This window comes from Amblyraja radiata, chromosome 9, assembly GCF_010909765.2.
Source record: "Amblyraja radiata isolate CabotCenter1 chromosome 9, sAmbRad1.1.pri, whole genome shotgun sequence".
Classification (NCBI taxonomy): Eukaryota; Metazoa; Chordata; class Chondrichthyes; order Rajiformes; family Rajidae; genus Amblyraja; species Amblyraja radiata.
The window spans coordinates 32,045,772-32,062,358 of NC_045964.1; the positions used below are offsets into that span (position 1 = coordinate 32,045,772).

The 16,587-nt window shown below is 42.0% G+C and overlaps 1 protein-coding gene across 6 annotated transcripts in view; it reads right to left on the reverse strand.

Annotated features, from left to right (window-relative positions):
* Positions 1-1,669: 1,669 nt before the first annotated feature.
* hectd1 (HECT domain E3 ubiquitin protein ligase 1) overlaps positions 1,670-16,587 on the reverse strand; it is an 85,189-nt gene continuing 70,271 nt past the window's right edge. For 4 of the 6 annotated variants that reach the window (XM_033027005.1, XM_033027003.1, XM_033027007.1 and 1 more), the window contains 12 exons: positions 16,283-16,465; positions 15,759-15,972; positions 15,572-15,657; positions 15,072-15,199; positions 14,506-14,707; positions 12,277-12,414; positions 10,983-11,596; positions 10,083-10,161; positions 9,778-9,871; positions 8,432-8,582; positions 5,607-5,751; positions 1,670-2,734 (listed from right to left, as the gene is read on the reverse strand). In XM_033027005.1, coding sequence (XP_032882896.1) covers positions 2,597-2,734; positions 5,607-5,751; positions 8,432-8,582; positions 9,778-9,871; positions 10,083-10,161; positions 10,983-11,596; positions 12,277-12,414; positions 14,506-14,707; positions 15,072-15,199; positions 15,572-15,657; positions 15,759-15,972; positions 16,283-16,465 — 2,172 coding nt within the window. In that variant the 3' untranslated portion in view covers positions 1,670-2,596. The remainder of the gene's footprint in view (positions 2,735-5,606; positions 5,752-8,431; positions 8,583-9,777; positions 9,872-10,082; positions 10,162-10,982; positions 11,597-12,276; positions 12,415-14,505; positions 14,708-15,071; positions 15,200-15,571; positions 15,658-15,758; positions 15,973-16,282; positions 16,466-16,587) is intronic. The other 2 variants (XM_033027004.1, XM_033027009.1) reach the window with 2 other exon arrangements.

Here is a 16,587-nt window from a genome sequence, read left to right on the forward strand (position 1 = left end):
ACAAAGAACAAAATGATCTCACACGGTTAATTAAGATAAACCCCTCCACCATTTCAGCCATCAGTATTTGCCTATTATGCCTCAGTTAGACATTTAACATTAATGGGAACTGGCTGCTAATAACCTGGCAGATTTCACCTAGGAATAGATCTGTTAGTTGACTACAGGGGCTGTTCAAGTATTTCATTTGATCAACAGCTGCAAAGCTGATGAATGGAAGGAGCTAGCCATAAGGGGACTGATCCTGCCTGGAGATTAATTAGAACATTATAGAAGCAGCAGGTGCATTGCAGCCAGACTAATGGACTCAGTCCCATCAAACAAAACAACCTCCCTTTCATTGACTCCATTTACACTTCACGCTGCCTCAGCAAGACTGCCAGCATAATCAAGGACAAGTCTCACCCCAGTCACTCCCTCTTCTCCCCTCTCATCAGGCGAGGTACAGAAATGTGAAAACACACACCTTCAGATTCAGGGACAGTTTCTTCCCAGCTGTTATCAGGCAACTGAACCATTCTATCAACAACTCGAGAGTGATCCTGACCTACCATCTTCCTCAATGGATACACTTGGACTATCTTTAATCAGACTTTACCTTGCACAGAAACGTTATTCCCTTCAGCCTGTATCTGTACACTGTGGATGGCTCGCTTGTAATCATGTCTAGTCTTTCCACTCAGCTGACTGAATAGCACGCAAAAAAAAAAGATTTTAATTGCACCTCAGTACACGTAATAAACTGAACTAGTGTATGAACTTGACACTTGAAGCAGCTATCACAGAAAAGACCAGTGTGTGGAGATCAGCATGAGGCCAATCCTGCACATTCCAGATATTGTTCATACTTTTAGCTTCCTGCTGATTGCCTGAAACAGATTTCAAGTGCACTGCCTGTGGCTACATACTGGAGAGTAAAGCAAATGTTTTTTAAGAAGTCATTCATTTGTCAGTATGTGGGCATTGTGTCAATGCTGGCAGTTACTGTGTGCCCCTCACTGTCCTTGAGAAGGTGATGACAAGCCAGTTTCTTGACACGATGTAACCCTTCTGTTGATGGTATTCTCGTGTATGATTTAGTGATGAACCTGTGGGTGGTAGTGCCCATCAGGTCATCAATATTGCAATGTCCTGAGGAGGAAAATCTACAAAAGCAATTTCAATATATTTTTGGCATTTATAGTACAGGTTTTCCAACCTCCCTTCCATTGACTCCATCAACACATCACGCTGCCTCAGCAAGGCCACTGGCATAGTCAGGGACCAGTTTCACCCGTCACTCCCTCTTCTCCCCTCTCTCATCAGGCAAGAGATACAGAAGTATGAAAACACACACTTACCAGATTCAGGGATAGTTTCTTCACAGCTGTCATCAGTGAACGGAACTCTCAACAGCGAGAGAGCGGTTTCGGCCTTCCAGCTACCTCACTGGAGACCTTTGAACTGTCCTTAATTGAACTTTATCTTGCACTAAATGTAACTATCCTTTATGTTTAAGAAGGAACTGCAGATGCTGGAAAATCGAAGGTGTCTGTGCACTGTGGATGGGTTGATTGTAATCATGTATGGTGTAATCATGTATAGTCTTTTCGCTGACTGGATAGCATGCAATGAAAGGTTTTCACTGTACCTCAGTATACATAACAATAATAAACTAAACTATCCAAAGTATTTCTCCACCTCCAAGTTTAATTAAGATTGTCGCAAAAAGATTATTCACTTAAATACTTTGCAAACATTTTAATGATTATTTGAGCATACACATTTGAAAATAGTTTGTATGACTTGAAACTGCAACTCAAGTTAAATAAATGTGTATAATATACAAAGAAATACAGAGAAAAGCTTAGCTTGCTTCAACGTGTGCCTTGCACCTAGAACCAGTGTTTCTAGCTTTACTGTAAAATTGCACAAACGCATTCAAGGATTTAATCTTCAGAGCAGGGCATTCAAGAATGAAAACATACACCGAAGAAAAAGGGGGGTTGGGAGGGGGAGGGGGGGAAAAGAAAGCTTATTCATGATTGTATTACAAAACTGAGGGAAAATAAAACTTTAATACTCCAATGAACAGTGCAGGCACTAGTAAACAGGAAATGTTGTTGGGAGCAGTGCCCATTCACTCTCTACATTACAATTCTACTCAAGCATTTTGCTCACCAAGAGCTTTCAGCCAGCAAAGGGGATCAAAATGTGGCATTCTTAGTGAACCCAGGTACCAATTGCTATGAGTATTGAAAGAAAATATGACACAATGCATTGTCAAAAATTAAACACTGAAAACATGACAAAAGAAAACTGCCCTTGGGAACATAGAGAAACTGTTCCACCTTCAGCCTCTTAAGCCCTTGAGGCAGCACACAGTGCCCTGTGCCATTTTATCTGCTGGCTTTGTAATTATTAACAGGAGAATTTTGTTCCTGCCAAAACATTAGCAGCTAACAGTTACTCGTTATGCTTTTTATTTCTCTAAAGCCTCAAAAAGGCAGACTGCATCAGAGCACAGCTGGAGGTCAACATTTTTTTTCACACAAACACAAGAGGCTTTTTTTTAGTTTCAGATTTAGTGTCTGTTCACTATCCACCAATAATCAGCTCAATTAAGATGGAATCCTTTTTCCATGGTAGCAGCTAGCAAACGTTCTCTCATGATTTCTTCAGAGGAATATTCAGGCAATTTAAGGTAGTGCACGCATGTGTTCACCGATGGATAACTTGCATCTGTTGCATCAACCTAATAGGAAAGAATATGTTCAAATGAATTATTTAGGTTTAGAGTTGAGAGATACAGCATGCAAACAGGATCTTTGGCCCACCGACTCCACACTGACCATCGATCACCCGTTCACACTATTTCTATGTTATCCCACTTCCTACTCACGTAGGGGCAATTTTACAGAGGCCGCTTAACCTACAAACCTGCACTTATTTGGGATGTCGGAGAAAGCCAGAGCACCACGGACAGTACCAGAGATCAGGATTGAACCCGGGTCTCTGGCGCTGAGAAGCAGCAACTTCACAGGCAGCGTCATTGTGCAGCCCAGTAATTTAGTGTGGATCATTATTTTTAACTAGACCAAGTGGGACCTGTTGGGCCCCGTTCCCACAACGCAATATTCCACCTCTCACCCGTTTCCTCCAACGCAACCTGTTTTCCCAACGCAATATTCCACCACTCACCCACAGCCCCCAACTGGGCAGGTGCGGCTCATTTCCCTTCATCCCCAGCACTCTCCCCCCCTCCTCTTCACCCTCCCTCTTCTTTTCCTTCTCCTCCTACCCTCACCCACTCCCTCCCTCACCTCTCCCCCACTCTCCTATCCCCTACCAAAAATTGTATAGCGCTATCGTGTACCGTTTTGGCATAATTCAGGGCATGAATCGCAGGCACGCAAGCATGCACACACAAACACACAGACAAGATGAGAGTTATAGTAATATACTAGACCAAGTGGGGCCCGTTGGATCCCGGTTACACGGGAGGCCTGGTCCCCCGATGCAACCGTTCCCTCAACACAATATTCCACCATTCACCCATAGCCCCCAACTGTGCAGGCGCGGCTCCTTTCTCCTCATCCCCCAACACTCCCTCCCCCTCCTCTTCTCCCTGCCTCTTCTCTCCCCTCCCCTCCCGGGTGGAGGAGGAGGGAGAGATGGGGGGGAGGGGAGAATGGAGAGATGGGGGGGGGGGGGGGGGGGCGGGGTGACGTCACTCGCAGCGAGAGAAAGACGGCAGCAAGCAGACCCATTGTGACGTCATCAGCGAAAGACAGACGTTTTTATTTCAAAGTTTTGTCCGATTTTTGAACATTTTCAGTAATAACTCGAGAGATAAAGCATGACATTTTCAGAAAAGGCGATTTCGGACTCCACGGGAAAATCTCTACCAGAATATGTAAAAATTGTACCGTTAGCGCGTCGTTTTTTCACGAAGATATGATTATGCACAAACTAACACATCCAAGATCAGACTTTTAATAAGTACTGGACCAAGTGGGACCCGTTGGGTCCTGTCCCCGCAACGCGCAGTTGCAGGGAGAGGGGTCGGCCTGCGGCGTCACACACACACACTAACCAACCCCCCACACACACTAACCACCCCCATTGATATTATTCATTCACTCCTTTTACCCCATCCCTTGCCCTATTCACTCACGCATAGCCCCCAACTCGCAGGCGTGGCTAGAGAGGGAGGGGGGGTAGAGAGAGAGGGACACAGAGGTACAGAGAGAGGGACACAGAGGCACAGAGAGGGATGCAGAGGCACAGAGGCACAGAGTGGGACACAGAGGCACAGAGAGGGACACGGAGGGACAGAGAGGGACACGGAGGGACAGAGAGGGACACGGAGGGACAGAGAGGGACACATAAGCACAGAGAGGGACACAAAGGCACAGAGAGGGACACAAAGGCACAGAGAGGGACACAGAGAGCGAGAGAGGAGGAGGGGTGTGGGGAGCGGGCAGCGGGGTGAGCGTCAATCAAAGGACTGCGTGTTCAGCGGCTTCAATCCAGTGCCGGGGGGGGGGGGGGGGTGTCGTCACAGAGCAGGGCTTGTTTCCGAACGCAATACTCCGTTGCTCCAGGCTCCAGGGACAGGACAGAGACAGTGAGAGGGGAGTTTCCTGTCTTTTGCAGCCGGGGTTTCCAATTTGCAGCGTGTTTTTGAGACAGGGAGAGGGCAGAGACAGGGAGAGGGATGCGGGCGGACATGGACTCGAGGGAAGCCGCGGGCGGTCATGGATCCGAGGACCCCGAGCGAGGGGGGCGCTCGAGGGCAGAGACAGAGAGAGGGCTGCGGGCGGACATGGACTCGAGGGAGGCCATGGGCGGGCGTACGTGGACCCGAGGGAGGCCGCAGGCGGTCATGGACTCGAGGAACCCGAGCGCGGGGCGGGTGGCCGGCCGAGCGGGGCCGACTGTGAGCGGGCGGGGCCACGGCGTGCATGCGGGCCCACGGCGAGCATGGGCGGGCCCACGGCAAGCGTGCGGCGATAAAAGGACTGCGAGTCTAGGGGGGAGGTGACGTCACTCGCAACACGTGGAAAACAGTGCGGAGCAGGCCGCGCATGGAAAACAGCGCGGAGCAGACCCATTGTGATGTCATTAGCTCATTTATTTTCAAAGACATTTCAGATTTGTGAACATTTTCATAGTTAACTCAAAGAATAAAGCACAACATTTTCAGGTAAGCCGATTTCTGAATCCACGGGATAAAACTCTACAGGAATATGTAAAAATGTTACCATTAGAGCATCGTTTTTTTCGAGTAGATATGATTATACACACACACACATCCAAGATCAGAGTTTTAAGTATATAGGATATGATGATAGATAGATACAGATGTGACAGATTACATGTCAAATTCTATAGATCCAACAAGATCCATGGTGGCAAGCCAAAACTATTTGATGAGCACCTGGTGAATATTTTACAGACAAATACACACACTTGTGCACCATTAAAATTGATTTTCTTGTGTGGAGCAACCTTGCATCTTCCCATGCCAAATCAGATGCAATCATTTCCACTAAAGTTTCCCTAAATATTTCGGGCTTTCTGACGATTCATTCAGGTGACACTCTGAAGGCTATATTACATACCTTGCGTACAATAGTGAGGCGTGGGTGAAGATTGGCAAGTCCACCTGGTGGGAGAGTGGAACACCCTGTAGTAAATTGCAAAAATGCTTTCCTTTCATCAGATGACATCCCACAGAGCACCCTCACAAATCGGATAAATCCCGGACTGAGGGGAAAAATAGAAAGAGCACTTGAGTGTCACTGAAGTTGGTTCATTTACGATCATTTTGTTGTAACACTTACACTCAGTCCGCCTTGGCCTACGCGATCTCCCAATTGCCAAACATTTCCAACTCCCCTTCCCATACTGACCTTTCTGTCCTGGACCTCCTCCACTGTCAGAGTGAGGTCACATGCAAATTGGAGGAACATTTGCTTGGGCAGCTTACAACCCAGCAGTATGAACGTTGAATTCCATAATTTCATGTAACTCCCTCCCCTCTCTCCCTCCACACCCCTCCCTCCACCTGCCAGCCTAGTCATTCTACCAGTTCCACTGTTTGCATTGTATCCCTTGTATCCCTCTCGTTATTGCACCTTCCCCAGCCAATGATGGGCCATTATGGGCTCCTCTGTTGCAGGCCTTATTTGTTCTGGCCATTCCTCGCCTCCAGTTTGTTTTCCCTCAATACCCCTCCCCCTCCCTCACCACCACTACCATCCCCACCTCTTTCAGTCTGAAGAAAGGTACCGACCCGAAACTTCACCAATTATTTTTCTACAAAGATGTTGCCTGACCCGCTGAGTTACTCCAGCATTTTGTGTCTATTTTCTGGTTCATGTGCAACATATTTATAGATTGTAATATTATGTAAATATCAATATTTAAAACTATAGAATGCTGCAACCTTAAAAATAAGAAATTAAACTATTATTAACCAAGTGAACAACATTTTGTAAAACAGTCTTCAAGATATCTTGGAATCATAAACATGTCGTTGAAAATGGGAGTCCATTTTAGACCCATGGTATCCAATGGACACACTGTAGGAATTTTCAAGGGAGGAAATATTTATGGATTGTTTTCCAAAGCAGTCTCAGATTCCTCATGCATTGAGAGCAGCAGCAACAGAATTCTCAAATATATTACTTTTCAATTCCCACATAAGATTCATTGCAGAACATGCAAAGTTTCAGGGAAGGAAAGGAAATATTTAAATTTGCTTCACAGGTCACATTGTTTAACCAATCATGACACGTATCTGAAATGTCATTCCTGTTCATCTTGTATGTTTAGCTACAGCCCTTGAAAGTATATTCCACAGAAAATCCCACAAGTTAGGGTCATCGGCTGTATTGCCAACAGACAGTTCACACTTCCAAATGAAACCATCCATTTCACAATTAATTTGACCACTTTTGTTACCAGAAATGGCATGCAAATGTTGATGGAATGTTCTCGTCAAAATGCATCCGTTTGCTTCAACTATTCTGATGGATGGGGCAGCATCTTCCAATGTTTAATTTCTTAAGTCATTTTATACTGACAGCAGAGACAGAAGACAAAGAGACATATGCTGGAAACATGAGCAAAACACCGTGCTGAAGGAACTCAGGTGGTCAGGACTTATTATGATTCTGTCTTAAGCCAAATCTATAGTTTTCTTGGAAACAGAAAATTGCAATGTGCCTGTTTGTAAGTAATTGTAAGTAATATGCCTATTAAGAACAAATCAATTTTGGACTTTAATACCTTTTGAAAAATCAATCACAATTGGCATTGTCTATTAATCTTCAAAACGTTTCCTAACCAAAGGGTTGCTCCCAAAGTGCAAACAGTGAAAGGTTAACAGTGACTATTTTGCACACATGGGAAACAAACAAGGACGATTAAGTGGAACCAAGTACTTGGTTAGCTCATTATATTTTAGCATTAATAGCATACTCATTCAAACGGAAGGGTTAGATCCTTTACATATGTATTCGGCTATCTGAGTCATAGTGTCATGGGACAGTAAAGAATCTAATTACTGGTTGTCAGAAGGCTTGATCTTTTGTGCATTTCATCAGTGCCTGGAACATTTAGGTAGAGATTTGCTATAGGAATCTTCAAACAGGAACTAAATATGACCACCGCCAAAAATTACAATGTAAACTGTACTTTAATAAATCTATCTGAAGACTACTGGTCTCCTGAAACCTGTTTTAATTACCTTCAATGATAGGCAAAGTATTTCCTTTATCTTTTCTCTCCATAGCCTCTCCTATTGGTGATTGGGGGAACAACAGATCATGGTGCTCAACAAACTTCATGCAGGTGTGGATAGATGATGTTTTAGGTGCAGACCCGTCTTCAGACTTATTGAGGTGGGGTGCGGGGAGAAAGCTGGAAGAGAGGTGGGGCAGGACAAAGTCTGGCCTCGTATGCCCCTCCTCTCTTTCCACCTATTCACCAGGATTTGTCGGCCCTCATCTCTTCCAGCATTCTCTGCCCCCACCTCAAAACCATATTCAGTCTGAAGAAGGGTCCTGACCGGAAAGGTCACCTGTCCATATTCTATAGAGATGCTGCTTGACCACAGAGTTACTCCAGCACTTTGTCTTTATCTATAAACCAGCATCTGCAGTTCATCATATCTAAACTTCATTATATAGTCAATAAACCAACTGATCCAACCAATTTTAAGGTAGTGCCGTTAAAAGATTGGGTATTCATTCACAAAAAAAAAGGAAATATCCAGGTCACCCAAAATTACCCTTCGGAACAGGTTATTCTTTACCTCCCGTCACATATACTCAGTACAAATAAAACATACTTCTCACAATAATAAAAAGTTAATGGTGCTAAAATGAAAAGATCCACTGATTGTTAATTATTATTTGTGAACAAAACTGTTTATAAATACCTATCACGGGTGTAGCCCAACTTAGGTTCAGTATAGTTAATGATGTCCTCTGAAGCCCAAGATGGTGACTGGTTTCCACAAAGAATCATTTGAACTTCTTCATGGCTGAAAGAACTCAGCTTTTCCATAGGAAAGACACGGTTGAACCCATCTGGATAGGAAGAACAATTCTCAGTCATAGTCAGAGCGTGGAAACGTGCCCTTTGCCCCAACTTACCCACGCCGACCAACATACTCATCTACACTAAGTCTCACCTGCCCGCGTTCAGCTCATATCCCTCCAAACCTATCCTATCCATGTACCTGTCTATATGTTTATTAAATGTTGCATCAAATGTTTATATTTTCTAATTCCATCCTTTAATTTATACTGCTCATTTAACTTTGACAAAGTTTTTGTTTAAAAAGAGCTTTGCTTAGAGTTGACAAGACACTGTATCAAAATGCTAATATATCACCATTCATTTATTAAAATGTAAATACTTGAGTTTCTACTGTCCTCCAAAGTTCTGCCTTTACATAAAACTACATATAGCTTGTGTAACATTCAGAGAGCATGTTTTTTGTCACTTCTCCCAGTATTATTAACTACATTACAGAAGTTCACTGCATCTAGCAAAATGATAATTTCTCACGAGTATTCGAATGTTCACAGTCCAACGTTAACAACCATCTTTCCTTGGAATGCAACAAGACCCAGCCAGATCATTTCCCCAATGTAGCACACTTTACAGCTTGGATTAAAAAGAATCAAGAGCAGGAATTCTAACAAATCTACTGCATGGATTCCTTCTTTTCAGTCTTGTAGCATTAATTCAAAGGACGATAGTCGCCCAGCTGAGGTTAACTAACAGTGCAGAAGACAATCCTCATATCTTTGTACCATGTGGGGTAGTACATATCGGGGAAGTCGAAGTGTTCAATTATTCCAATTAGAAAATTATATTGAAATAGACTGATCAAATTGGACAACCAACTGGGCATTTTCATAGCAAGTAAGAAAAGGAAACTATTACAGCTAAATTACATAACGATATTATACAAGACTTTGCTGATGAAGCGTATGTGTGTTAACAGCGCACTCTGGTTATTAATGTGAAAACGTGCCAGCAAGTCTGGGGTATTAACAAAGATACCATGAGCTGCAAATTTGGATCAATTAATACAGCAACAAAACTTTTTATCCACAAAGGCAGTCTTCCCACATTGCATTTACTACACTTCTGTCAGCTAACAGGTAGGAAATTATGGCCGAGACATACTTAGAACGTTAAATAGAGCTTGTGCAAGATATCTTGCTCCACAGCAAAATGAGGGCCATTAAATTTACAAAGAAAATAAGATACCTCTGAAAGCATCCATCTGTTTTTGTATTCCGGTATGCATGCAGAAGTCAAACATCAATTCAACATACTCTTCAGCATTGTCTATCGTTACCATCTAAAACAAAATATTCATTTGATGAACTTGAAGTAATAGCAAAAATTAGACAAACAGTAACATTCTGACCACTTTGATAAACAGCATAAATCAGTGAAGAATCAAAGGGGTGCTGATACAAAGGAGAGCTGGGGGTGGGGGGAGGGGGTAAAGACCACATGGTAGTAAATAAAATCTAACCTCAATCCTTTCTGAAAATGTTACCACTCACCTCATCATCCCCATTAGGTTTTAGATCAACAGATGTAAATCCATGCACTTTGGATGAAGGACAAAACTGGAAGTTCAGCCTGCAAGATTTAAAATATATATTTAGGGCAGCAATTAAAAGTAGATTGTCAATTACCTTGTTTCTAAAGGACAACTGCTAGAAATATTTACAATATGCTCAGAATCACTGATATATCCTTGTGATTTTCCTCAAACATTTGCTTATCTACATTACTGAGTAGATGCAGCCATTGGCAAAGGCAACCAAAGCAATTTTCTGGCATGATTCAATCAACAGGAGATCATTTTGGTAGCAGTCAACAGACCTAACTTTTCAGAAGAGTGAATTATGATCCTAATCAGACATAACTTATGGGGAATAAAAAGACACAACAAGTTCTAGTAACTCAACAAGTCAGGCAGCATTTCTTGGAGATTATGGATAGGTGACGTTTCAGTTCAGAACTCTTACGGAGTTTGAAGAAGACCCTCACCCAAAAAAAATCACATTTTCATGTTCTCCAGAGATGCTGCCTGACATGTCTGTGGGATGTGGGCGGAAACCCACACACAGTCACAGAATGTGTAAACTTCAACACAGCACCCAAAGACAGACACGAACACTGGTGTCTGGAGCTCTGTTCTGGCAGCACTAACTGCTGCGCCACTTCCCACAAGTGTAATCCTCAGGTACACCGAGAGATTCCCCTACTTCCCGCATCCTGCTGGGTGAGCATACCAGTACCTTCATTGCCATCCCAATTGCATTAAGACCATGGACGAGTTACACCAAAACATCTTTATCATTTGACCACTCCATCCTTTACAAAATAATAACGCGAAACAAAAAGTGTACAGATAATAACCTCACGGTTATAATATATGATAACAAAATCCATACCCCAAATCCTCTATACCAAGCGGTGGTCCTGATCCCGATCGATTCTTCAGTGTAAGCTCCTGGAGCTGTGTGTTTTTCTCATCTTCTGAAAGCGCCCTGTTACTAAGTATTTGCCGTCTTTTCACAGAAAGCTCTTTTATTTCCTTCAAGAACCTAGCTCTATGTGGATTGACTAATTCAAAATCGTCCCAGGTTAAGATTCCATGGAACCATCCAGGAGGCTTGGGTTTGGGGGGATCAAGAATAAATTCTGATTTGGAGTCCTCATCAAAACTTCCAACAGATATAGAATCGTGACCCTCCTCCGTTGAAGCTTCAGATAGGCTTTCAGTATAACGTAATTCACCATCTACCCGGGTGCCGTATTCATGTAACAGTTTACTCATATTGCTTTTGATATCTCCCATACACATGAGTTTAAAGAAAGGCTTAGAAATCGGAATGTCCACCAATCTGTTGTCCTGAACACATTTGGCTAAGAAGATTCCAAGGAAATGGAAAAGTTTGGTTATTCTGTCCATTTCTTCACTGTCCTGTGGGAATGCTGCAGAAAAAAGACCACAGGATCGCTGTACATAGTATCCTGGCGGCTTAAGTCCTCCTCCCAAATCGACCTATTTCAAATAAGAAAAGTTACATGTAAAACAAAGTTAGATAAAACTTTTACTTTTAACTCTTTGCCTCATAAAAACAATGCATTCATGAAGTTGTTTTATAGAGTATTGTGTTCATTCTGGGCACCATGTTACAGATAAGATGTTGTTCAGCTGGAAAGGGTGCAGAGAAGATGTACAAGGATGTTGCCAGGACTCAAGGGCCTGAGCTATAGGGAGAGGTTGAGCAGGCTAGGACTTTATTCCTTGGAGCACAGGAGCATGAGGGGCGATCTTATAGAGGTGTACAAAATCATAAGGGGAATAGATCAGTTAGGCGCAAATAATATCTTGCCCAGAACAGGGGAAATGAGAACCAAAGGACATGGGTTTAAGATGAGGGGGGAGGATTAAAGAGGAATCTGAGGTATTTTATACAAAGGGTGGTGGGTGTATGGAACAAGTTGCTAGAGGAGATAGTTGACGCAAGTGTTATCACAAAGTTTAAGAAACATTTAGACAGGTACGTGGATAGGGTAGGTTTAGAAGGATGTGGGCCAAATACAGGCAGGTGGGATGATGCAGATGAGACAGGTTAGTCGGTGTGGGCAAGAAAGTGCCCTTTCTCCATGCTGAATAAATCTATGATAAAAATCATCACTGCTGCATAGCCAAGTTCTTTTCTATTTAAAATTAATTACCTGTCGTGACTCGTCATCGGGAAAATCATCATCGCACAGCCAAATTCCAAGTTCTTTCTTTTGAAACTCTGCCGCTACGAGTGCATAAAACTCTAAAGTGGGACCAAGACCAGTCCCTTCTTCACCTAAAAATTCAACCTAAAAACACCAGTAACAGATAGATCAGTGGAAAAATATCAGATTGACAACATGTAGAGGAGTCGTTAATATTAATCAGAAATAGTAAATATACCAAGATATACAGGACAAAAAAATATTGTAAATGTTTTATTTAATTACAAGCCGTTTCTGCCAAATCTCTCCTGAAAAAAATCTGGAAGGAGATAACAGTACACATGCACGAGCAGGGAGGCCAAAACCGGCCAAGGTCTGCAAAGTCAGCAGAAACCATGAATTGTGAGCGTGAAAGACTGAATCTTTTAGGTTACATACAATTCGATTAGTTTATTGTCATATGTACAAGGTTGTAATGAAATTCCTTGTTGACATGAAGCTCCCAGAGTAAACAGTATACCTACAATAATGATAAAGTACAAATCAGCAGAATGGTAGAAGACTGTAGTGCAACCCAAAGCAAAGCAAAAAATATTGAAGTACAATAACAGAATAACCAAATGAGGAATGTTAAGAGTAAAAGTGCATGGTAGCACCTCTGAGAAGGGAGTGTGAAAGAGCCGACTTGTTCCAGATTCTCACTGCAGTGAGGAAGCCGCAGTTAAGTCTGGACATCAGAGTTTCCAAGCTCCTCCACCTTCTCCCAGAAGATGGGAGAGAGAAAATGGAATTCCCAACGTGGCAGGAATCCTTGATACTTCCAGCCACCTTGATGCACGCACCACGAAGATGGTTGAATGGAAGGAAATGACGAGCTTGTGATGAACTGGGCTGTGTTCACCATTCTCTGCAAGTTTGTATGGTCAAGAGCAGAGTACTTGCTATATCGACCGGGCTGAGATGCAACCTGTCAGAATACTTTCTCTAGCGCACCTATAGCAGTTCAAGAGAATCCTCATAGACATGCCAAATAATTTCAAATGCCTAAGAAAAGAAATATACTGATACACTTTTTTGATCACTGCATTAGTGTGAGGGGCCCACATTAGGTGTAGTGGCCATTTGGTTTATTTTGTGTGTCATTAATTAGTGTTATTAATTATGGCATGTGTCTTTAAATTTTAGACTGCCCGTTATTATGTGGGGGGGATTTATGATGTATTCTAGGGCGTGTTTGGAGCTACGTTTCTTGCACAGAAGCTTAGCTTTGGACTTACATGAGGGAGGCATACCCTTCGACCATGTGAAGTGTAACGGAGACACAAGGAGTTTTTCTAACGTTTAAAAGGATATGCTGGAGTTTGACGAAGATTATAGTGTACGAGTCACAAGAAGGTCGGATGTATACCTTATTGTTTTTCTTCAACAATAAAGAATCTATTCATCAAAAGATTGTGTTATGAAGATTTATCTGTGAAGAAGCTCTGAAGGTCTCACGGAGAGCTCACATGCGTATTACGACATTCTCCTTAATCATGTAGTCTACTTTAGGCTAGAGGGAGTAATCTCTTGAACGATATAAAAATCTGCCGCTACATTAGGTTCCTGTAATAAGAATTTGAAGTTGTTGACCATCTCTACAGCAACTACAATGATGAGTACAGATATTTTGTTCACTCCTGTTTGAGCTAAATTGCTATCCTGACACAAGGTTCTCAATCTCTTTCCAATACTTCATCTAATTGCTGTGTTACTCCAGCCTACATCAGTAATATCAAGGACAAATATTGAGATTAGTTTGGAGATACAGCGTGGAAACAGGCCCTTAGAGACACCGAGTCCACGATGACCAGCGATCACTTCATACACTAGTTCTATCCTACATGCTAGGGACAATTTAGAGAAGCCTTAGAAACCTGCATGTCTTTGGCATGTGGCAGGAAACAGGAGCACCCAGAAAAAACCTATGCGATCACAGGAGGAACGGACAAACTCCATAGGCAGCACCCGTGGTCAGGATCGAATCTAGGTCTCTGATGCTGTAAGGCAGCAACTCTACGTGCCTAGTCACTGTGCTGTCGTCGAGTTGACGTTGTAGTTGGCCACAGTCTAAATTGTTCACCTTTGGCAATTTCAAGAATTACATATCTGCTCATTTAAAATTTTCTCTTGAATGTAATAATCCAGATATTATTCCAACTGAAATTATAACCATGTTTTTTTTCCATCACTTACCTCCAGAACCGATTTCCTGTCAGCATGAATTTGCATGACATTCTCTGCCCATTCCATTAATGTATCACCTCGAGGAACCTTAACCCGCTCATGTTTTAATCTTCCAACTCTAAACTCTCCAGGGTCATCACGTCTCACTGCAGTGGTTGTCCGGGTTCGTTCCATGGTGGCCTCGCGCCTATTCTGTAGCCAGACTATTGCTCTAAAACAAGTGGGAGTATGGAAATACAGATATCAAGCAAAGGTTGCAAATAACTATCTTCAGCAAAGCAGAGGTGAGAGTTAAGAGAAACAGAAAAAACAAACAACAGGCTTATGCAGCAACATTTTAAGCATTGTCATCTTTGCTATTGACTAGACTTTAGATACAGCCTCGTGCACTAGCACTATCCTACACCCTAAGGACAATTTACAATTCTTTTTTATCAAAGCCAATTAACCTACAATCCTGTACGTCTTTGGATTGTGGGAGGAAACCGGAATACCCAGAGAAAAACCATGTGGTCACAGGGAGAACGTACAAACTCCATACAGACAGCACCCGTAGTCAAGATCGAAAATTATACCTTGATGCACCAAATGCTGTGCATGTGAAGTATAGTTGTCTGGTTTCAAAGGGGATTAAGAATGGGCACTTGCTGGTCAGCTGCTCACACCAGTCTGGCAATGCACTACTAGCCAAAGCCAGAGGTTCCTGTAATAACAAACAGCAGAAGTAGAATAAATGAATAAGCAACTTATAAGTTTAAATGCCACCCCAAAAAAAATCAAATCTCATTTCCCTTACAAATAAATTCATATAACAATGCAAAACAATTTTACACTAGATAAAGGAAACAAAGGCTACACATACAGACAGTGCTAACACGGAAAAGGCTTATAATGCCTTAAAATGATAAAACAAGTTAAAAAAACACCCAACAAAAATCTTAAAAATTGCAAAATTATCGTTTCAATATTTGCCAAACAAACTAAACACAAATATGCATCATTGTATTGCTTCAGTATTAAATAATATTGGGGTGAAAATGTGCTTGAATTGTACATTGTATTAATTTAACATTACCTCAATTTGCTGCAAGATTTTTGTGGTAACTTTTTTGCTTGTGAATTCCTCTGCTGAAACATTGAACTCAAGTTGACCATCACCTTCTATCGGGGAACAAAAACATTGTCAACATTAAAGTTTGCAAAAACATCCCCTATTTTAATGTATTCATCTTTTGTTGTCTAGTGAGAAAAATTAGTCTAACCTTCCTGACTTCTCCACGTAGAGTATGGGTCACTGGCGACAATGTAGAGAATTCGAAGTAATTGTAGAACATCTTCCATACCACAAGCATTCTGCCCACTTCCAGCTTTTGCTTGCGGCTGTTCCCGTGTTCCACTAAGAATCTCGCAACTGTGCAAAGATGATATAGACCCATGGCTTAATCCAGAAGATTTTGTTCCATGCTCACAAAATTCCTGTAAAAAGGTCATTTAAACAGAAACACCTATTAACCCATTAAAATTATCATCTGTATGTATTTTCTGTTAAAAATCGCAACCACGTAAAATGTATATATATACACACATATGAAGGCGTAGAAATATTAAAATGTATATATACACATATGAAGGTGTAAAAATAGAATATTTCTACTATGAATGCATTTAGGTGCAAACTTACATTAAGCTCATTTCAAGCATTTACTTTTATAACGCAAGCATTGTTTTTGCTTATACAGATGCAGACACACATTATCCAGAAGAAACATGTTGCACAGTAATATACCTTGTATGCAGCTATGAGCTGAGAACAATTTCTGTTTTTCCTAATACTTTTATTAGTGCCGGTTAATTTCCAGTGCCGCAGGAAAGCTGAGTCTGCATTCTTCTGCAGGTAGGTTATCAAGTCATTCTTTGGTAATTCATCAGTGCCAAGGTATTGTTCCACATGCTCTACAGACCAGCAGCCCTACAACAGGAAGAACCATAGGTTGGTCTTTCCTGATTGTAAAGTCTTACAGGTTGTACATGCATTACACATATGAAATTTTTATTCATGCTTTTCAGTTTTGTCAGAATTATGTTAGTTAA